This window comes from Magnolia sinica, chromosome 6 (genome assembly GCF_029962835.1).
Source record: "Magnolia sinica isolate HGM2019 chromosome 6, MsV1, whole genome shotgun sequence".
NCBI lineage: Eukaryota > Viridiplantae > Streptophyta > Magnoliopsida > Magnoliales > Magnoliaceae > Magnolia > Magnolia sinica.
Genome location: NC_080578.1, coordinates 100,954,855 through 100,977,804, shown reverse-complemented (window position 1 = coordinate 100,977,804; position 22,950 = coordinate 100,954,855). Strand labels below are relative to the sequence as shown.

General features: G+C 39.7%; 1 protein-coding gene across 2 annotated transcripts; it reads right to left on the bottom strand.

The window, feature by feature from the left end:
• Window positions 1-1,128: 1,128 nt before the first annotated feature.
• On the bottom strand, window positions 1,129-21,994 carry LOC131249286 (probable serine/threonine-protein kinase PBL16). Of its 2 annotated transcripts, none has more exons than XM_058249940.1 (6): window positions 21,818-21,994; window positions 18,959-19,104; window positions 17,328-17,463; window positions 4,517-4,653; window positions 2,471-2,594; window positions 1,129-1,676 (listed from the first exon to the last, which is right to left on the bottom strand). In XM_058249940.1, the coding sequence occupies exons 1-6, from the start codon at window positions 21,879-21,881 to the stop codon at window positions 1,324-1,326; spliced, it is 960 nt and encodes a 319-aa protein (XP_058105923.1). In that variant the 5' UTR covers window positions 21,882-21,994; the 3' UTR covers window positions 1,129-1,323. The 2 variants fall into 2 exon arrangements, with proteins under 2 accessions (XP_058105923.1, XP_058105922.1); XM_058249939.1 differs by having other exon boundaries at window positions 18,791-19,104; window positions 21,818-21,993.
• Between the last annotated feature and the right edge of the window lie 956 nt (window positions 21,995-22,950).

Here is a 22,950-nt window from a genome sequence, read left to right as displayed (position 1 = left end):
AAAAGCATGAACCAATGAAAGACGCTTGTCTGGATGGAATCTGTGACTAATAGCTTTTTCACAACCGGATTGATTTTAGGTAGCTGCTTACTCCATGATGGGTGGTTTTATTGGTGGCAATGATGCAGGGACAAAAGCAAGAAATAACCCCTCATGTGCGAAATTAAAGAAGATCCCCTTTAAGATCAAACAATTCCATCGAATTGAGTATGATTGTATATGCGATAACATCTACTATACTAGGAATATCAATGAACCCAATTATTGCAATTGCTTAAGATACCCTCTTTTACCTTCTAGGGTCTATTTCTTAGTTCAAGATCTCTTTTACTAACTAGAATAAAAGAATTAGTAGATCTGTTCTGCCAAAATGGGAATGGGCTGGGGTTATGAACTTATAATAATGGAATTGACTGGATCATCAGATTGTAAGTTCATTCCATACCGGACCAGACTGGAATAGGGTTATGTACATTCAACTCCTAGCAGGTTTTAGGATGGGCTTGTGATTATTCTTATATTGAAAGGTTTTATGCTTCTGCTTTCAAACAACACCTACAGACAACATGCGGCTGGTGGGACGCAACAGACGACACAGTAGCTTGGGGTAGAACATGACAGCGTGGCATGGCATGGGTGCAACATCAAATGGCAGATGGCCCGTGGCCAGGGTGCAAGAGCATTTTTGTGAGCGATAGCCCTTGCATGACAAGCAGCTGTCGCAAAACACCGACAGTATGGCTGGCCATCCCATTGAATAAGGGATGGCATGGTCCATTTCAGCAGGCCCCACTAAGGGCTGTGCACTAATATTTCCCATGATGAAACATTTCCATAGGACTTCCACTATTTCAAGTACATCAATTCAGACCATCTAAATTGTGGGCCACATTTTCTAACTATTATATCCCCAAAAATCACACTGACCAAACAACCCATTGAAAGGACCACTTACCATTTCCTTTTAATTGTTCGAATCGATCATCACCATTTTGACTGTTAAATTCATCTAGCCTGTGTGACTTTCAATGCATGATCAATCCACAACACATCCACAATTTGATTGATCTGGATTCAGGTACATGCATCCCACAATCACAATCAACAAGTTCTGAAAATTTAGTAAACGGCGGCGAACTCTAATCAGTAATCACTGCTAAAAAGTAAGAAAAAATAACAAGGTGCAACCATGCATGCTCTGTCAAGAGATAAACAGCAAATGAATGGTAGGAAAAAAATTCTCTATGTTAGCTATGGGAGGAAAGATTTCTAGAGCAGTATCTGTATATCACTTACAGAAAGCATCTTGCCTTTAATACAACTTCACTGCTGGCAGTAGAAAACAGAAGCAGCAGCACTTGGGTTTTCCACAGGCACCTGAAGAGGCTCCAAAGAGTCGACAATGTCTCTCATCAGCGGCCTTGCCTTTGGGTTACGGTTCAGACAGTGATATGCTAACATGGCCGCCTTATGGACGCCTTTGATTGGATAGTCACCTTCCAATCTCGGGTCGACAATGTTTAGCAGTTTTTTCTTCTCGCTGAGCAATGGTAAGGCCCAATCGGTGAGGTTCTGCTCCCGAGCCGGACGAGACTTGTCTAATGATTTCCGGCCAGTGAGTAGTTCTAGAAGAACAACACCAAAGCTGTAGACGTCGCTCCTGGCTGTCAAATGGCCTGTATGCATGGTTTAACAAATTAATATGGATTGAAACATTGGAAAAATTGGATTTGTCAGATTCAGATATGATCAGGGCCGTTCATTGGATGGGCGCTGCTGTGTATATGCCATAGTGCAGAATCAGGTCAGTTCAGTCATCAGGCATGTGAAGGAACGGGCAGTTATAAAAAATTGCCTACTTTCCAAACTGACATGTGACCCAGCTGATGATCAGATGACCTCATTCTCACAGCACAGAGCATACAAAGAGGGCCCACCAGGGTGGGTCACACCATGAATTGATGACTTCTGTAGAAAAATCTCATTGATCATATCATCTTAACCATCCAACAAATGTAGCTTACAAATAGATGGTGGGAAAGAACATTGACAACAGTCCACACAGACTGTGGAGATTTCCACCAATTGGACAGGTAGGATCACTCAACCTGTACGATTTGCAGACCATGATCCATCCACTTTGGGGCCCAAGTGATCGAAAGTCAAAATCATTGATCATTGCACCACATTTCTAATGTGAGTGTGGCAATCCAGTAAACTGACGCGCTGCATTGAACCTCCAATATGAATGATCTTTTGGTACAACGGTCGGTGATCTTGATCTGGTTGAGATCAGTTGTGCCATGCACCAAATAACAGCATGTATGGTTGATAACATTTAGAAAGTGATAACAATGTACATGGACACCTAAAGCTTGGAAATTGCTAACCAGCATCTGGCTAACTCTAGTGGTTCTTCCAAAATAATTTTAGTTCGAAAACACTATTTTTAGATGAAAAGTAATTTTACCTGTCATAATATATTCTGGCGCTGCATACCCATAAGTGCCCATAACGCGAGTAGAGACATGAGATTTGTCACCAACTGGTCCATCTTTTGCAAGTCCAAAGTCAGAAAGCTTTGCATTATAGTCCTGAATAGAACATATGATAATTTTGATCAATCAAACAGCCAGTGAAAAATGCAACGAGGACACATAGCTCGTGTGTGAGCGTGCATGCGCATGTATATATCTTTACATATGCATGCACACATATATGTATGTATGTATCTATGTATGTATGCATGTATATAATGGAATGACTTGCAAGCACATGATGGTTGGCAGGCGGTGCTCCTGCTTCATGTCTTGGGTTCAAAACCCAATTATTATGTTTTTTGTTAATAACAATTTGAAAGCGAGTGACTCACTTCGAGTCAGGTCAAGTCGATGACTCGACAAGTCAATCGAAGTCATGCTTAGAACCGAGTTTTACGAAGACTCAACTTAAAATCTGAGATTCGAGTCAACTTACTGAGCTTTAGCACTACGGAAAGGAGAGAAATATCCAGCATGATAGCATGTATGACTTAAAAATATACAAAAATATCAGAAAAATGGTCAACGACGGAAAACGGCACATATTATTCTTTCTTTTTCTGTTTTCTTCTTTGGAGAGGCAAAATGGTTTATACTAATGTTGTATGAAACCTTTTAGGCCTTGAAAAATTAGTGTCCTGAAATATTCTTCTTAAGAACATGAAAGACACTATCATGACTATATTTACTGTAGTTGTATGGAGTGTGAAGTGAAGCAGCAGTAAGTTTGGGTGCATGAGTAGGGAAGTGTCTGCTTCAGAGTATTAGCAAGTGCAAACAGCCAGGATGCAGGAGTGGCATTGCCAGTCTAAAGAGCGATTCCAAGTGGGACTCTGTGAATAACACCTAAGTAAGAGGTTTGCTTTGAATCGAAGAGTGATTTGATACGTTGGCCAAACACCTGCAATCACCCACCTTTCCTATGGCATACATGCACTTAAAATACAGAACAAACTAGTGGGCCCTATTGTAGAAGAGGCATATCTCTGAAATCAGATCAATTGGACAATCCTCACCTTTGATCAATGGACTTATATTTGTTGACTTGGACCACTGAATATTTTTCATTTTAGCTGTTCATTAGTCAATCAGATAATCCACTCATCTGGATACTGCCCCATGTAAGTCCCCTGATATGGATGTTTAGGACTGAAGTACATTTAAGCAAATCTCCAGTGGCTGTATGCATGCATGTTGATGATAACTTGCCAGAATATCAAAGTTTTTCTCATTTGGATCTAGTCTAGCTCTAAAAGTATTTAGTGGAGGAGCATACATGGGTAAGCCATTCGATAAAATACAACAAGAAAATCACCATCTTATTCAATTGCTTTGGTGAATTGAACTACTTTCATGAGTTTTGCAAAAATAGTAGGGTTGTCAATGGGTGCCTGGACCCACGGGTACTCAATGGACCATACCCGGTTTTTATTAGGTCTGTGTCCCGTTTATTGTACCCATTAGGAAACCGGGTCAGGTTTGGGTCTCACCTTTTAGACTCGGTTAAAAATTGTGTCTTGTTGGGTCTATGTGATGGGATAGAGTCGGTTCCGGTCAGATATAGTTAATTTTAATAGTAAACTTTTATATATTAAATATATATTGACTATTCTAGCAAAAAATGAGGTGTTGGGAGCCACACAAATATAAAAGAGCCTGTTTCCACACTATGCACATGTCAAAGTGGCACATGTATGTGTGATCTGATCCATCCATCAGGCGGGCCCAACCATGCAAATGCTCTTATTTGTGCCAAACTCAACTCTAAACCTAGATCCAAAGGCCCGATTGGTACCCAAGCCCAATTTGATTTGGGTCATGGTCTTCAAGAAGTGGACCCAGACCCAGCAAGACCTGAACTCGGTTAGCCTAGGTATGGGAACTATAGAACCCAACTCGGTGACAGCCCTACAAAATAGCGTCGTCCTGTTACAACATAGTACTTGCATACACAGTCGAGATTTTAGCATACTAACCATGTCCAGCAGAATATTGGATGTCTTGAAATCACGATAGATGACTGGTTTTTCAGCTTCATGGAGGAAAGCGAGACCTTTCGCAGCTCCAAACGCAATCTTCATTCTGATAGTCCAAGGAAGCGGGAGCAATATTCCTAATACAATCATGACAATCATCATCCAACAGGAAAAAAGAAGAAGAAGAAAGGATACAGTTTCATGGGAGACCATTGAAGCTACAGCATTAGACCAGCCACCTCTTTTTATTTCTTGACATGAAAGGCTAGTTTAGCATTGCTAAAACAAGCATTTTTGGACAATCAAAATTCTCAAAAGCACTTATTTAAGTGTTAGAAAGTTTGGTTAGGAGTTGATAGTAATGTTTCCTTCCTAAACTGTCAGGAGGGCATTTCCCAAGAGTCTGTTATCAACAAAGAGTATGGTGATACTTTTCCAACCTTTTTTTTTTTTCAAAATGATGGTGACTTAAGTGTATGAATTTCCAGTTCGTCAGAATTGTGGCCTACTTGTGGATTGGCGATATCCTAGAAATCCAACCGATAAGACGATCTTAACCATCTGATTTTTTATTATTAAATTTATGCAGTTTACCACTTTTTTATTATAACAATACATTTGATGGCCAACATTTAGATGATATGGAATGGTCGATAAATATGATTATCAAGATACACTCCATCCATGCCCAAGGAGACATCTGGATTGAAAGGGAAATATGGCATGTGTACATTGGATGAGTCAACACCATTGAAAAATGGTGGATAACTAGCAGATAGCCTTGCCAGCCTAAAGAGTGGCTAGACTGCTATGATAGTTGCCCACCATTTTAAGAATGGCCGTGAGTCTTGCTACTATTCAACCATACATTTGGCAAAGTTTTATGGCAATCTAGACCATGCAAATCACTGAGCCAATTGTAGATGGGGCATAACCCAAAAATTACACTTAGACAATGATATTAACCATCTGATTTTGTTCTAGGAACTTGGACATCACCCTTTTAACCATTCATTAGGTAGCAACATGGTTAGGATTGCTTGATCAGTCTGATCTTAGAGATATGTCCCAATTTAGATGGTTTGTATGGACCAAATTGTGGGGTACATTCAGGAAGGGACATAACCCAAAAATTACACTTAGAATATGATACAATAATATGATTTTATTCTTGGAACTTGGATGACTCCCTGTTTTACTTTAAACCATTCATTTGATGGCCATAACTTGTGTTGCAAGGATTGCTTGATCAGTTTGATTATAAAGATATTCTCCATCCACAATGTGCCCCACAATTTGGATGGTTTCTATAGATGTGTGTGAAAATAAAGAGAAACTGAGAGCAAAGAGAAACAATTCTTCTTTTGGTTTTTGTTGTATTTGAGACAACTCAAAGGGGTTGAATATATAGAGATCTACAAGGTAAATGATAAAGGCAAAATCATCTATCTATGAAAATTAGATATACAAGGCATGTGACTCTACAAGGCATGCGGCTATACAAGGCATGTGGCCATGTAGCCTATCTAACATCCCTCCTCAAACTAATGCTGGTCATCGACAAGTAATAGTTTGCCAACTAGAAATGAGTAACGTGCAGAAGTGAGGGACTTCGTGAGAATGTCTGCAATCTGATCATGGGATGCGACATGTGGAGGAAAAATGAGCCCAGACTGAAACTTCTTTTGGATAAAACGACAGTCAACTTCAATATGCTTTGTCCATTCATGAAAAACAAGGTTAGAGGCAATCAGAATGACACTTAGATTATCTACATGTAGTGGAGTAGGATTCTGTAGATGAACACCCAAGTTAGAAAGAAGTCCACGTAACCAGATAAGTTCACTACACGTAGTTGACATCGCTCGATACTCCGCCTCCGTGCTTAATTTGGAAATAGTGGCCTGCTTCTTACACTTCCAAGAGATGAGAGAAGTGCCGAGAAAAACATAGTAGCCAGTGGTAGATCTTCATGTGAGAGCGCAACCAGCCCAGTCAGCATCCGAATAAGCATGAAGGTCCAGAGTTGCCGTGGAGGAGAAGAACAGTGATCGATCTAGAGTTCCATGTAGGTACCGAAGGATGCGCAAAACCGCAGTCATATGAAGAGTCCGAAGAGCAGAAACAAATTGGCTGATAACTTGGACAACGTATGCAATATCAGGGCAAGTCATTGTTAAGTAAACTAGACTCTCAACCAAACGGCGATATAATGTGGGTTGCGCAAGAAGATGACCATCGTCACGGCTATATTGAACGTTAAGTTCTAAGGGAGTGTGAACTGTCTTCTGATCCGTCAATGAGGCCAAAGCAAGAAGATCTTTGATATATTTACACTGGCTGACCAGGATCCCACATTAAGAACGTGAAAATTCAAGCCTAAGAAAGTATGTTAGATGGCCAAGGTCCTTCATCTCGAAGGATGATTTCAAAACTTCCTTTAATGCCGAGATGCCAGTAACATCGCTACCAGTCAGGAGTAGGTCGTCAACATATACGAGAACAATGACAATACCGCGATCAGTGTTGCATAAAAATAAGGATGGGTCATGACCACTTTGAGTAAAGCCAGCACCCGTAACAACATCGTGAAAGCATTGGAACCATGCCCGAGGTGCCTGTTTGAGGCCGTACAGAACTTTCTTTAGGTAACATACCTTATTGGCAGGAATTAAAGAGCTAGGAGGAGGTTTCAAATATACTGTTTCGTGGAGGTCTCCATGAAGAAAAGCATTTTTCACATCCATTTGAGTGAGTGGCCAAGAACGAACAAATGATATTGCCAGAAGAGTATGAACAGTTTTCATCTTGGCCACGGGAGCAAATGTTTCATCATAATCAATTCTGTATTCCTGTTTGTATCCCTGAGCTACAAGCCGAGCCTTGTATCGATCCAATGATCCGTCAGACTTAAGCTTTATAGAATAAATCCATTTACTACCAATTAATTGTTGGTCAGTGGGTCGAGTGACAATGTCCCACATATGATTATCAATCAATGCTACAAGTTCCTCTGCCATAGCCTTCTTCCAACAATCATGAGTGGTTGCCTAAGTGTATGAAGTAGGAATAGATACAGTATCCAAAGTAGCGTTCATGGCAGACAGAGTATATCAAGTGATCAGGTTGTCGATGTACACGGGAGGATCAACGTATCAAGGTGGGTTCTGGATTAGCAACAGGTACAGTAGGGAGAGTAGTAGGTGGAGGATCTGTACATGGCCGTCGTGAATAAACTTGTAACAGTTGAGGGAGAGTACTCGAGGCAAAAGGAATATCAGGAAAGGTGGCAAGATTAGGAGAGTTTGGTGCGTGCGGAGGAGGAACAGAGGAATGAAAGGCAATATGCTCCAGAAAAACAACATTTCGTGAAACCCGAACATGATGTGAGACGGGATCACAACATCGAAAACCCTTCTGAGTTTCTCCAAAGCCCAAGTACATACATTTGATTGATTTTAGAGATAGTTTGTTACGTTCACGTGATGCCAGGTAAACATAACATACACAACCAAAAACACGAAATGTGGAATATGTAGGAGGTAAGCCGGTGAGAACAAAGTAGGGAGATTTACTGGTCAGAACTTTGGTTGGCATTCGGTTAATCAAGTAGACTGAATGTAACATTGCTTCGGCCCAGAAAGAACGAGGAACACTCATAGCTGTCATCAGGGTGTTGGCAGTTTCAACAATATGGCGATTTTTTCGTTCAGCCACCCCATTCTGTTGTGGAGTATCAGAACAGGTGGTCTGATGAATAATCCCATGACCCTGAAGATATGTTCGAAAATCTGTTGAGAGATATTCTCCCCCTGAGTCAGAGCGGAGAGTTTGAACTTTTACCCGAAATTGAGTGTCCACCATGGAGTGAAATAATTTGAATTTCTCAAAAACCTGTGACTTAGAGTGTAGAAAATAAATCCAGGTGTAACGTGTGAAATCATCAATGAATATGACATAGTATCGTAACCCAGAGAGTGACATAATTGGTGAAGGACCCCAGACATCCGTATGCACTAGTTCAAACATAGATGATGATTTTGTAGTACTTAGAGGAAAGGGAATATACTTACTTTTGAAAAGACAACAGGAAGAACAAGAATAATCCAAATCACTTTTATTAAGAGAAATATTCCCTAACATGCCAGAAGAAAATAACTGAATTAACCGATCTGAATGTGGATGACTCAGGCGAAAGTGTCAGAGTTTCCACATTTTATTTGCTGAACAAATATCTGATGAAGATGGAGAAAAAAACAATGAGCCAGAGTGACAGATGGGTCAAAGTCCAGCACGTACAGACGACCATGCTTCCTACCCTTCCCAATTACCCTCCCCGTTGCCAGATCCTGCACAAAACAACAGTTAGAAAGAAATATGATTAAGCATTTATTGGATGTAAGTTGACCAACAGAAATTAAATTGGAGGAAAGGTTGGGGACATGAAACACATCACTAAGGGTGAACTGGCGATTGGCAGAAGGAGAAAAAGTCAATGATCCAAGGGACTGAATGGGTAGTCAAGTGCCATCCGCAGTAGAAATAGCCTGATTTCTAGTATAGGGACGAATGTCATGAAGATGAGATATGTAACCAGTCATATGAATGGAAGCACCCGAATCGAAGAACCATGTATAAGATGCGGATATACCTGACATTCCTGCCACAGAAAGAGCCGTCACGATTTGCTGTAGCATCGCAAGAGTCAAAGATGAGGAAGGTCCTTCAACAGAAATATTAGACGTAGTATCACTAACAGAAGGCTCTGAAGAAATAGTCGCAGACATAGCAGAAAGATTACGACCACGGCCACGACCTCGACCACCACGTTCACGGCCGAAAGAGGATGCATAGGCACGTGTACGGCAGTCCTGAATACCATGACCAGTCCGTCGACAATAAGCGCACCAATCTTTGCACTGAGCGACGACATGTCCTACTTTGTTGTAGTCGCGACAAGTTAAATGAGTGGAACTATGGTTTGGTGCAGAGTTGGATGTAGTGAGTACCAGATCAGATGGTCCCTGAGTTGGGGACGTGGGAGAGAGCTTTCAGACGTTGTTCCCCAGCCAATAAATCATTAATAACCGAATTCAATGAAGAAGTTGGGCTACGGATCAGGAGAGCAGCCCTACAATGCTCAAATTCCGGATGTAGCTTCATAACAAACTGTCGAACGTGCACACTATTGCGCATTGATTGGAAGATCTTAAAGTCATTAGGAAATTCTGGATCCATCATAGCCATCTCTGTTTAAATTGTAACAATGGAAGAGTAAAAGGTTTGAATACTGTTGTCACCCTGAGTAAGGTGAACCAGATCTTGTTCCAGGCGGTATAACCGAGCTGCATTACTCTGTTTATAAATTGTCTGGAGATGCTCCCACATTGCTTTAGCAGTGCGATGTGGCATGAGACCAACACCAATTGACCGATCAACCGAATTGAGAATCCAGGTAATAATCCGTCCATTTTTCATTTCCCATTCGGCCACTTTGTCGGCATCTGTGGAAGTGGGGACAGGAACAGATCCATCAATTAGTCCCCACAAATCACGACCCTTGAGAAAACTTTGAAAGTGGATGGCCCATAGATTGTAGTTGGTACCATCGAAACTACATGTGGGGCCTTTGTACGGGAGTCTTTGTTCATAGATAGGAAGTAATATAAACCACACCAAGGAAGGAGGTACCGTGCAGTAGGAAGGCTGCTCACAATGACAAGCAATAGAACAACAACAGCAACAGGCGTGACCGGACGTGCGCAGTGGTGATCGGAGGCAGTAGTGTGCAGTGGAGGCTACAAGGGCGTATGCAGTGGTGATCAGACGTACGCAGTGGTGATCGGAGGTGCGCAGTGGCAGATCGGACGTACGCAGGGTGATCAGACAGGGCTGGGTTTCATCAGACAAGGCTGGGTTTCATCGAACAGGGCTGGGGGTGGTTGGACAGGGCTGGGGGGTCGTCGGACAGGGCTGGGTTTTGTCGGATAGGGCTGGGGGTGGTAGGATAGGGTAGGGGAACGCAGCAGGAGCCGGATCTGTCAGGAGGTGGTGCCGCAAGGGTTTGCTAACGCAGAGAAGGCCGGATCTGTCAGGAGGTGGTGCCGGTGTCGAAGGAGGTGCTGGATCGGTATGGCTCTGATACCATGAAAACAAAGAGAAACTGAGAGCAAAGAGAAACAATTCTCCTTTTGGTTTTTGTTATATTTGAGACAACCCAATGGGGTTGAATATATAGAAATCTACAAGGTAAATGATAAAGACAGAATCATCTATCTATGAAAATTAGATATACAAGGAATGTGGCTATACAAGGCATGCGGCTATACAAGGCATGTGGCCATGTGGCCTGTCTAACAGTGTGAGAGTGATGGCTCACTGCCATATTCAAAATGGTGGTGGAACTATCATAGGATTCTAGACCCTTGAAAGATTCTTGTTCTAAAAGAGAAACAATGCACTCCCTGGTAGGGTATGACTATGCATGCACATAGCCACAATAAACGTGGCACATCTTCCTCAATCCAAACCATTCTATGGGACCCGCTAGTAACCTTTGTGGGATAACTAATCACCTCTATGGGATCTGCTGATCTCCTGTGTAACCCTCTAATCACCTTTGTGAGACTGACTTATCACCTTTATGGGTACCCATATGTACTTTGTGGGGCCCACTAGTCACCAATAAAGACAATTTTTTAATCTGTTGGCCTAATTTAAAAATTGTTTTCCTAATTGTTAAACCAAACATGTTTTTCACTGCAAAAACAATTCAGAACTTGTTCCAGAGAATTGTTTGTTGTCAATCAATTTCTTAATTCCTAGAAGCAACACCAAATGGGCCCAAAAGAACACATTAAATGATGCTGGATATTTTAATACAAAGAGATACAGAAAAAAGAAAATCCATAGAGAAGAACGATTGTTTACAGAAGGGGAACAAGGTGTTCTATGTCTCCCATTGACTGATATTACAGACCCACCTTTGTATTGTGTGGGATCCCTACTTCATTAGCCAATGGGAGTGAAGACTACCATAGTCTGCAGCTACGCTTTTAGAGAATTGGGTTTACTGAATGAGGACTGTAGGATCAGGAAAAAAAGAGGAGTAAGCATAAAATGTTCAATCAAGTAATTTATTTGGCATGAAAAAAATTGTACATGGAAGGACCCACATTGTGGTGATCCAAACATTCATATGGTCAGCCACATTATGGATAAGAAGAGATACCTAAAATCATCCCTACCAGATGGCCTAAAAAGTCTAATAAATTTCACATTAAATCATCATCATCTAAGCCTTATCCCAACTAATTGGGGTTGGATGAATCATGTTCTGCCATTCCACTCTATCAAGGGCCATAACTTCGGTTAGACCATAGGTCATCAAATCTTTTCTTCCTATCTCCACCCACATCCTTTTGGGTCTTCCCCTCGCCCTTTTGGAGTCTTCAACTTGTACCAACTCACTCCTTTTGTCTATGTTGTACATGACACCAAACCATCTAAGTCTATTTTTCCCCCATCTAAATTTCCAATTTGGGAAATGTTGCCATAATTGTCCAATTGCAAGCTACAAACTCATCTGATACGCAAAACTCATTCCAGATAGGGCGCACTAGACGAGCATCATAGATCAACACAATCTGAGCCCCACCTGTACCATTGCTAGGTCGAAGAAAACACAGTTCACATGTCCTTCAGAAATTTGTCTAATATAGTCTCCCTCTCCATCACACAATTCCTTTCTTTTAACACATCCTTCCATTAGTATTCCTTCTAGAGTTTCAAACACCTTATCCCATCCAAAGTGGAAAGAGGCTGTGATTGAGGTGATGAGAACTCTTGGAAAGAACAACACCTGGGAATTAACTATTTTTCCAATGGAAAAAGACTTGTAGGCCACATTAAAGTCTGGATTCTGGACCCCACGGCTGAATTGAATGAACAAGACCCAAGTGGCAGATAAGGGATTTACTCAGGCATATGGTGTGGATTATCAGGATACCTCGCACTAGTTGCTAAGCTGAATTTAATAAAGGATTGTTCTATTATTGGAAACTAATTGTTCTTGGCCTCTCTATTAGTTGATGTGAAGAATGTATTTCTTCTTGGTGATTCATAGGAAGAGTTTTATATGGCTTTCTTGGATTTAATGCTCAGGTGGAGAAAGGAAAAGTGTCCGGACCAAGAAGGCAATTCATGGTATCAAGCAATCTCCCCAACTGTGTTTCACAGGTTCATTGCAGCAATATGATATTAGGCAATCATATGAGTCATGCTAACCACACTCTATGCGAAAAATGATTCTAGTACTACAATCCTTATTTTCTATGTTGATGACATTGTGGTAATTAGAGACTCCAATTGCTATATAGAGTCTGAAACCATTTCTGAGCAAAGAGTATGAAACTTCAGGACCTCAACCTGTTGAAGTATTTCTTAGGACTTGACAATTCTTGATCTCGACGAGGTATAGTAATTTTGTAGAAGAAATATGTACTTGATTTTCTTACGAACACCAGCAAGCTTGGTGAAAAACCAGTTGACACCCCAATGAATAAAATCATGAGTTGTCTACTGACAAGGGTGGTCTTCCACCTAATCCATGCCACTAGAAAAGACTGGTTCGCAGACTTATATACTTGACCACATGTCTTGATATCTTATGTTTTGTCGGTGTTGTCATGAGCTTGCCCCTCGAACAGGTCATTTAGATGTTGTGTATCGGATCCTAGGGTATTTGAAAACTCTCGCAGAGTTATCTTTTATTCCAATGGCCATATGGATATTGTAGATAAATCCACGGAACATGGAGCATGTGAGACAAGGCTAGAAATATTGGTACTGTATTAATCGATACATGTGAATGGATTTGTATTGGCTGTACCAATACTCGATGTGAGGGTCAAACAGGCCGAGCCAAATATCAGTACAATATTGGCTTGAATCTAGTTTATCATGGAAGGACTAGAAGCTGATTGTTCATTTTATTAGGTAGATTATATGATGAAATGTGGTGTGTACTTATTATAGATCAATACCCCAGCCTGCAAACTTACTCACTCACACTCTCTCCCACACACACAATTTTTCTGTCTCACTCTCTTACCCCAGCCTGCGAACTTACCCCCCCCCCCACAATTTTTCTCTCTCTCACTCACACACAAATTGATTTATGGTCTAAAGAAAATTTAGAGGCTTTGGTATCTAAAATTCCACAAATTGATTATTAGTTGCAGATTTGCAAGACATACCACTAACAATTCAGTGCATCTTGAGGGTTTTGGAAACAAAGTGCAAACTATGATGTCATGTGTGGAAGAAATCCTACCAGAAAGTAACAACGTCTGATCTATCAAGGAAGTACAGAAATTGTCAATTCTTTAGAGGTCCTTGGTTAGTTCAGTCATTTCTATCATGGAAGCAAAACAATGCATGATGAAAGGCTGCAAAGCATGTGATGTAGTTGAGAGTTTTTTTTTTTTCCTTTGGTAGTAAACTGAAATTCTATTAGAGAAACAAAGCCAGAACAATTACCGAATACAGATAGCCTCAAGAAAAACACCCTCTTTTGAGGGAACATCGGCAATGCGCCTCTCTTCCAACATGGGGAATAAAAATGTTTAACCTAGAGGCAAGGTGAAGGATCTCATTAAAACAAACTTCAATTTCCAAGGCTTGGAACTTGGGAAGGTTCCCTGTGATGTTACATTCATAGAGTCACCTTGAACAATAACCACACCCATGAATTTACTTTAAAATAAAAAATAAAAAATCTCAAAGCTTTGAGCCATGGCCCCAATGTTGCAAGCCTCCCACCATCCAGAAGGGACCAAAAGATGTGGTCGAGGTATTTCTTTTTAAATTTGAAAGCTTTGTTATTGGACTGAAGAACCGATAAAGATTATATGTGATATTGATATCATTGTCACTTCGATAAAAGATGCTCTTAGTCACTCCAAAGCCAAGCACATTAAGCTATAGTGAAATTCGGATAGAGAAGGGCATATGATTGCGATATTGAGTTTATGTGTATCAGTTTGAGGAAGATTTAATGGATACCATGATCAAAGGACATGGTGGGAAATTCCTGAAAGATCATGCTAGTAAGATGATTACTTGTCTTGACTAGTTGCTCTTTTGGATATTTTGTAGTTTCTTTAGCCCTATTGGTTAATATGTGAAGTTTTTTCCTTCTTTTTTATTTTCGCCAATCTGTGAGGTTATTATAGAAAACCCTAATCTAATTGTTACCATTCATGCAATTTAATTGTAGTGCATGCACGCACGCACACATACAAAAAGCACTGAATATAGTACCAAGGCAACTTATATATTCCCTTCTACAAAGCATACAACTAAAGACTTGTAAATAAATAAACTACACTACTAAAATAAACCCAAAACTTATAAGTCCAAACATTATTGGACCCTACCAGTACTTTGGTCATAACTTGCACAACTCATGTCAGAATTTTGTGACTTGGCTAGTCTGAAAGGTGACTAAATAGGCTTTCAATGGGACAAATTTCATGTCATTCCAACATTGCATGACACTTGAAAATGTTTTGTAAAATGGGTGATAAGATCCACCTTGGCCTTCTTTGCACATTCTCCCATGCTTCTCAGATGCCCTCACATTGACATCATATAGTTTTATTTTCTAGAAAATTAGGTTTAGTTTTAATTCAATTCAGTTTTTTGTTATTTAGGTTTAGTTTATGTTCAAATTTCAATGTAGAAAGGGAAAACTATCAAGAGAGTTGAATTTAATAAACATTTCAGCTGTATTTTCTTTTAGATGATGTTGAATATTTATTGAATTTGATTGAATCAACTGGATTGTAATAAATGTCATTATATTATAACTCACGAACCTTGGGATTCGGGTTCCGAAGACCTTATTCGGGTACCCGAATTTCGGGGTGTGACAAGTTGGTATCAAAACCAAGTTTGATTAAAAATTGTGGACCTAGGGTTGTCTTTAAAATTAGTGACCCAAACATAAATTAAATTCCTTTGCTTTTATGATTAAAAAAAATATAAACTTGGGGACCATTGCATTATGTTGACATCATATATAATCTTATTTAAACTTGACATTGAACTAATAACCCAAATCTGGACCCTTTACTTGGAGAGGACTCATCCTTTACTTGGAGAGCCTGTACTATGTCCTCCTTTCACACATTAGAATAGGTACTTTGAGGTTTTCTCTTGCTTCTTCACTCTTCACATTCCTTCAAGTTGCTTCACAATACCTTTACATAGAAAATCCCCAGGTTTGTCATATACATTGGTCACATTTATCGTCTTCTTAGGTATTTATTTCATCCGAAAAGCCTATGATGGCCACTAAAGAAAAATAACCTATTATGGTTAACTGTGTCTCATGGGTAAATGATAGTAGAGTTTCGTTTCACAAAACCAAATAGCATGTTGGTATTGTGTGACCATGGGCTAGTTTCAGAGGTGACTAAATTGGCTTTTCAAATGGGACCCATTTCATGTCATTCCAACATCGTTTGACACTAAAAAATTGGCCTACAATATCATCATCATCATCATCATAATCTAAGCCTCATCCCAATTAATTGGGGTCGGCTACAAATCTTGCTTTGCCACCAAACCTTCAATTCGACCACAGGTCATCAAGTCTTTCTTACACCTCCATCCACATTGGGTCTTCCCCATGCCCTTTTAGAGCCTTCAACTTGCACCAACTCCTAACTAGCATGGTTCTTGGTCTCTGTTGCACATGGCCAAACCATCTTCTTGGTCTCCGTTGCACATGAAAAATGGCCTACAGTATGATTGACAAGAATCAGGGTACTGCAAACTGACACCTTGACCTTTTTTCAGCACATTCACCTTTGCTTCAAAAATACCCTTGCATCAATTTCCCTGGGTGGAGAGAACCTGTCCTTTTGTTGAGACAGTTTACTATGGCTTAACTAGTTACCTTTACACATTAGAACAAGTACTTTGATTATTTGTTCTTCTCTTCATATTCCTTTTAGTTGCTTCACATCACCTACACATTAAGAATCAGACCAGGGCTTTTGGACTCATTTGTGTTCTCGTATAGATCTGATCATATATATTTTTTTAATGGGTATTTGTTTTATCTATAGAAAGCCTATAAGTGATGGTAGAGTTTAACCCAATCTATAAATGTATCATGTAATGTTTGAGGTAAGAAATTCGGATGAAGTCCTTAACTGTTTAATGCATGATGATCTATGTGCACATGATTAGTGGGACCAATGTATGGGAATGGTTAAAAGGCTATGTCAAAGCAATTTTAGGAGTCGATATTCATTTTTTTTTGAGAATAAGTTATTTCATGGTTATTGTGAACACTTTTGAGGATATGTTGTGAGATGTTTCAGACTCCCATTTGTGAGAAGCCTTGTCTCTTTCCTTGTGTATGTGTATGTGTTTGATCACTCACTGTAGCAAGCAGACTTCTTTGTGTCAGGTTAGTGTAACGAGCAACCTTTTGAACATGGAACAAACTATATTCACATGGCAACATCTATTTTCTTAGAAAAGTTTAAAATATCACACTTATAGGTGACAAAAGCATGGTGTTCCACAGCAGTCCTCCAACTAGCAATGTTGAGCACAAGACCAAGTAAAACTAGCTAGTGTAACACATTTGCTTCAAATAAGTTTCCTGAACAATTGCTGTCCGGGCTGTGCAATTTCATTCACAAACTTACATAAAAATAAAATAACTATGTATGCTGAGAATGATGCCTAAACTCATTGGCACCAAAGCACGTGAGAAGAAGGGAGGAATTACTTGAAAACAGATTGTTTTCCACACTACCCCGAGCCATAAACTCATAAATGAGTACCCGATGTTCGTCTTCACAACAGTAACCAATCAGTTTCACCAGATTCGGATGTGAAAGCTGCCCCAGAAATATAACCTCAGCCTACAAAGCCACAGACATCTCGATAAAATTCACAGAGAAGAGTCATCTCCAAATACAACCAGGTACTAGAAAACCGGCATAAATAAAAAGGTAATATGCAATGTTTGATTGAGAGACACAGTTAACCAATTTTATAGGTGTGACCCACCTCCCAGTTAACCAATGCCGTTGATCTGGTGGGCCTCTCCTATCAAACGATCCAAGCCATTCGAAGAAAATGGTCAATTCGATCTGATGCTCCTCCAAGTTGAACTGCTATGATCACCTGATGAGAGAGATTTTGTGGTCTACTAGCATCCACCCCAGGACCCACAATATGAATGACTGAGGTCGCTAATAGCTAGCAAAACGGCATGGCAAAAAAAAAGAAAAAAACAGAAAAAAAAAGAACGGAAAATGTTCGTGTTTAATTTTCTGCCGATTGTTAAAAATGCAATCAAAATTTCAGTTCTTAAAAACAGAAACACCAAAAATTCAGAGAAAGAAAAGTTCGGGTTTAATATGATTCGGGCTTAATGCAATTAAAAAAAGAAAAAGAAAAATAAAGACAGTGAAAAAACAGCTACATATATGCATATGCGTGTCTCTATATTATATATAAATAAGGTTTAAAAAGCCTTAATTAAAATAATTAGAATTTTAATATGTAGGAGGAGTAATGTTTATAGATTGTTGAATGGTGTTTCTTGTCTCTCAAATCCTTCCTTTTCAAGTAATTTACAAGCAAATCAGTCTGTCTCTACAAAAAACTTTCAACTTCTACTGAATTTTATCAGTGGGTGACAACCACCAATCTCTATTTTCCAAATTGCCCCCAAAAGTTTCTTTGAATAAAATGTGTTTTACTGAAATAAATGTGTTTTATAGATTGTTGAATGGTGTTTGTTGTCTCTCAAATCCTTCCTTTTCAAGTAATTTACAAGCAAATCAGTCTGTCTCTACAAAAAACTTTCAACTTCTACCGAATTTTATCAGTGGGTGACAACCACCAATCTCTATTTTCCAAATTTCGCCCAAAAGTTTCTTTGAATAAAATGTGTTTTACTGAAATAAATGTGTTTAATTCAGTTTGCACCACACCCCCCCCCCCCCCCCCCCACAAAAAAAAAAAGGAGTTTCTTCTTCTTCTTCTTCTTATCTTCCAAAATATACTGCGTTTTATATGTTTAATGAATCACACAAGTTCTTTTTTCAAAAATATGGCATTTAAAATGGAATTCTGCTAGCAGGGGGATTGGTGGGGCCCACATTACAGCCTGCTGGTTGAACAGAATCTCGATCAAGCATTGTAGATTTCCTGTAAACTAAAAGTGCTACAAAACCATACCAGCCATTCTCTATGGCCCTGATGACTGTTATTGCCATCGTGAACCTTAACAGCTACTTGAAGACGCTGAAGGCCCTCTCTCAGACCTTCGGAAATGAACCCTTTGTAGACACTTCCAAATCCACCTCCACCCAAAACATTATCTTTCCTGAAGTTCCCTGTAATTACCTTCAACTCACTGTAAGTGAACACTATCAATGGATTTGCAGCCGTATCCCGACGTAAATCCTCAACTTCTTCGGGATTTGACGGAAATTTAGTACTATCATCCTTCGCGACTTCTTTTGGTGTTTGGCTTTCATTCTTTGGAGATTCTAACATGCATAAATGATAAAAATGAGCAAAACTTCAAAAAAAAAACCCAACTACCAAGTTTCTGACTTGTTTTTATGTTGAAATTTTAAAGCACAAACCAAGTTCAAAATCCGATAATAAACTAAGCATAACTCAATTTCAAAGAGAGATAGGACAAAACATTAATATAAAAGAAGGAAGAAATTCAAGTTTCACACAGAATTTTATCATAGAAAATATCAACAAAAATTCATATTCAACACAACAAGCACAATTCAAGATATTTAAAGAAGACAAAACGAAATCAATGTCAGAAACATTAAGAAAAAAAGAATAAAGAAACTAAGACTCAAACATCAAACTCCTATAACAACTAGAACTCTCTTATAAAAGACAGTTTCAAATCAAAACCCAAAGAAGGAAAATAAGGGTTTGTGTGGTTGCACTTCAGAAAACCAATCAAAACATCTTCACCACACGTGGCAATTTTCCACGGTGGCCAGATCATAGATTAGCTGGGCCATCATGTAGGTGGGTCATAGCCCTAAAATAACAGCAGCCAGACTTATGGTGGCTATCTGCTCACAGCTGCAACTTGACGGTTAACTCAAAATTGAGAAAAATAGAGCAGCACCCTGATCAATGTTTTAAAGATCTCGAGCCATATCAAGTCTCATAGCAATCAGATCCCACAAACACCAGTTTTCGCCAGAGAACATAAAAGGAATAGAGAATCCAGTTCCTTTAGGATGCATTCAGATTTTCAATCGAATTGAGTGGTGATAACAGCCTAAGTCTAACACACGACTGAAATTCTGAATTTGGTTACCATTATGAATTAAAATGGGCTGCGCTAGGGCCTGACTTCAATTGAAAATATCACCTAATTTGGGCACTGGCCCATCTTCATTAAATAATCATGCCTTAAAGTCTAGGACCAATCTTCAGGCCTTGAATCAAGCTCAAGCATGTTCATGGAAGAGGCAGACTAGGCCTAGAAGTCATATGAGCCAGAGTGGCCCATTGCGAGCCCTGGTAAATTACTCCAAAAGAAATTGAACAAATCCCAATTCAGTCCAATTGAATTAGAAGAATGAAGAATCGGGTCCCAAACACACAAGAAACCACAGATTTTTGTGGTTCGTTATGATGAATGAAAGTATCCACGAGAGAATATGGAATCCAGGGTGTGGAAATGGAAAAATTAATGATTTATTTCCATGGCCACTGCTCAAAATGGATTCCATTTTCATGGGTCATGTTTGTTTTGCAAGTATAAATAATGGCTACATTCATTTTTTGAAAAATGTGTATCCGGATAATGATGAAAACTTTATCTTGGAATCCATGGTTTTCATCCACATCCAAACATGCCCACATGTCAAATCAAGGGAAAACCTTTCCTTTTCCTTTTCCCTGTGATTCTTTCTATCCAAACATATAAGCAAGCATTTTGCAGTAAAATGGAGAGCCAACTTTGAACAAGGTCTTATATCCACTTAACTGTAATCCTATTCAAACCAGATTGCATATTTTCATGTGAAAACTACCCCTTTAAAATGTTGGATTGACAGTGTCGCCTCCAAATCTCCTCCTAGAGGGCCACCAATTACAACCGAAGGCATTCAATAACGGTAATGATAGCCATAATGGCAACCGCCAATACCGTTACGTTGCGGGCCATAAAGATGGTTACAGTCTTTAAAAAAAAGTATCAACCCTGTAACAGGCTGTTTCTTCCATAACAGTCGTTACGGTTCCATAATGCATAACAGTTCCTACTATTACCGTAACCATTTTTGAATACCTTGACAGCCAGATGTATGATACACCTATAAAATTGTTAAAACAGAATGCAAGATGTGTGCATGCAATGCAACAGCTAGAGCAACCAAACACACCCCTAACATTTTCGATGTGACAAATCATACAAAAATAAATTCATGTCTAAAATCCCACAACAACCACACCAACTCACAGACAACCAATCCAAACAAAATAACTGAATTCTGGGTTAATTATCCAGCCTTACTCTGCATGTGGGGGTTACTCTATGAGAGGAATTACATGATATGCCACCTGGATCTTTGCACAGTAAATCATGAGGGTTTTCAGTTCTCAAATGTAGGGCTAATGGCGAGGCAATCTAGACCACTGGCTTGTTGTGCTCGGCCGTGGATGCACCATGTCCCAAAAACTTTTCAATAGGATAATCTCAACCATCCAATTTATGGCCTAAACATAGGCAGTTAAGAAGAGAAATGCAGCAACAGTCCACATTCAACTGAAAACAGAAGTCTTAATATTGGTAGTTAGGAACTTCCAAACTGGGAGATATTGTGGGCATGGACCATCTATGCTTTGAAGCCAAAGATCAAAGGTCTGGATTACCAAATTGAGGACCCCACAATTGAAAACCCACACAGATGATGCAAAGACAGGGATGGTCTTACTGATAATTCCTTACTCTGTAAATAAAAAATTAAAAAATTTAAAAAAAATAAAACTTAATAAAAAACAGAATTCAAATCCTATAACAAGGAGAACCCACTTAAAAAAAAAAAAAAAAAAACCAAAACCACGAGAAAGAACAGATTTGTTTTTTTAAACAAGAAAATTTGCTTCCTGTATACTCGTCTCAAGAGCACGAAAATGAAAACCCACATTCAAAATCCCAAAACAAACAAAACCCACAAACAGAAATATAATCCAAAGAGCAGAAACAGATAATACCTGGTTTGGCATTGCATGATACTCTGTACACAGACCATTTCCATCTAAACCAGCAATTCCCCATAAAAAAACCAATACCAAAACCCAACTCAAGACAAACCCATCATCCCACCCACTTGAAATCTTGCTAGAATTTGATTGGTGGGGGGAGAGAGAGAGAGAGAGTAGAAACAAAGAAAAAGAGTGCTCTGTTTCTGCTTCTGTTTCATACACAGAGAGAGAGAGTGGAAGAAGCAAAGAAAAGGAGTGCTCTGTTCTTGTTTCAGAGAGAGAGAGAGATTTCTGGGTTTTTTGTGGTCATAGTAGCAATGATGGGAGGGCTTTGTGCGTGGGGGTGGTGGGATCTTGGCTGCTCTGGAAAATGGCCGTTGATATTTCCAACCAACTCTCCTAGTCCACCACACTTTTAAAATTGGCGGTAACATGGGTTGCGCAGCGGATTGCATGTGCCCCCGGGCACACAGCTGTGTGGGTCCCACAGAGATGTCTGTGACAAATCCACTCCGTCCATCTATTTCTAAAAGACCACAATAGGATAACTACTAAAAATCAGACAGATCCAAAACTCAAGTGGGCCACCAAAATGGAACGGAAATGTCAACAGTCGAAACCTTCCTGGTGCTGACCATAATATTTATATGCCATCCAAACCACTAAATGGCTATTAACACTCGGATTAACTGTAGGAACAAATATCATCCTCCTGCAAAACTTCTATCACCCTCAGCCGTTTAATCCCCACTGTTTCTTACGTTATGGCCCACATGAGTTTTGAATATGCCTGATTGGTAGATTTGTATCCTATCGTGGCCTAAAAATAGATGGACGGAGTAGATTTACCCAAACATCTCTGTGGGCCCCACACAGCCCCAGCATAGGTATATCCCTATGCCAAGGGCCACATACAATCCGCTCTCTACACTCATTGGGGTCCACAAACGCGTTTTATGTCACGTCCACATCATTTTCAGGACATAATCCCAAAGATGGGAGAGATCCCAATCTCAAGTGGGCCACAGCAAGGAATAATGGGAATGAACCACCACCGTTGAAACGTTCGTGGGACCATCATGATGTTTATATGCCATCAATCCCCTAAATAGAAAAGTTGCATGGTCCCAATAAGGTTTTGG

Excerpts from the sequence above, each read along its gene's own strand:
- LOC131249286 (XM_058249939.1), bottom strand. The coding sequence starts at position 21,881 with ATGGGGAATTGCTGGTTTAGATGGAAATGGTCTGTGTACAGAGTATCA. Across the intron at positions 4,654-17,327 it reads GGAAAACAATCTGTTTTCAA|GAATATTGCTCCCGCTTCCT; the intron begins GTAATTCCTCCC and ends TGATTGTATTAG. Across the intron at positions 2,595-4,516 it reads CCAATATTCTGCTGGACATG|GACTATAATGCAAAGCTTTC; the intron begins GTTAGTATGCTA and ends TGTTCTATTCAG.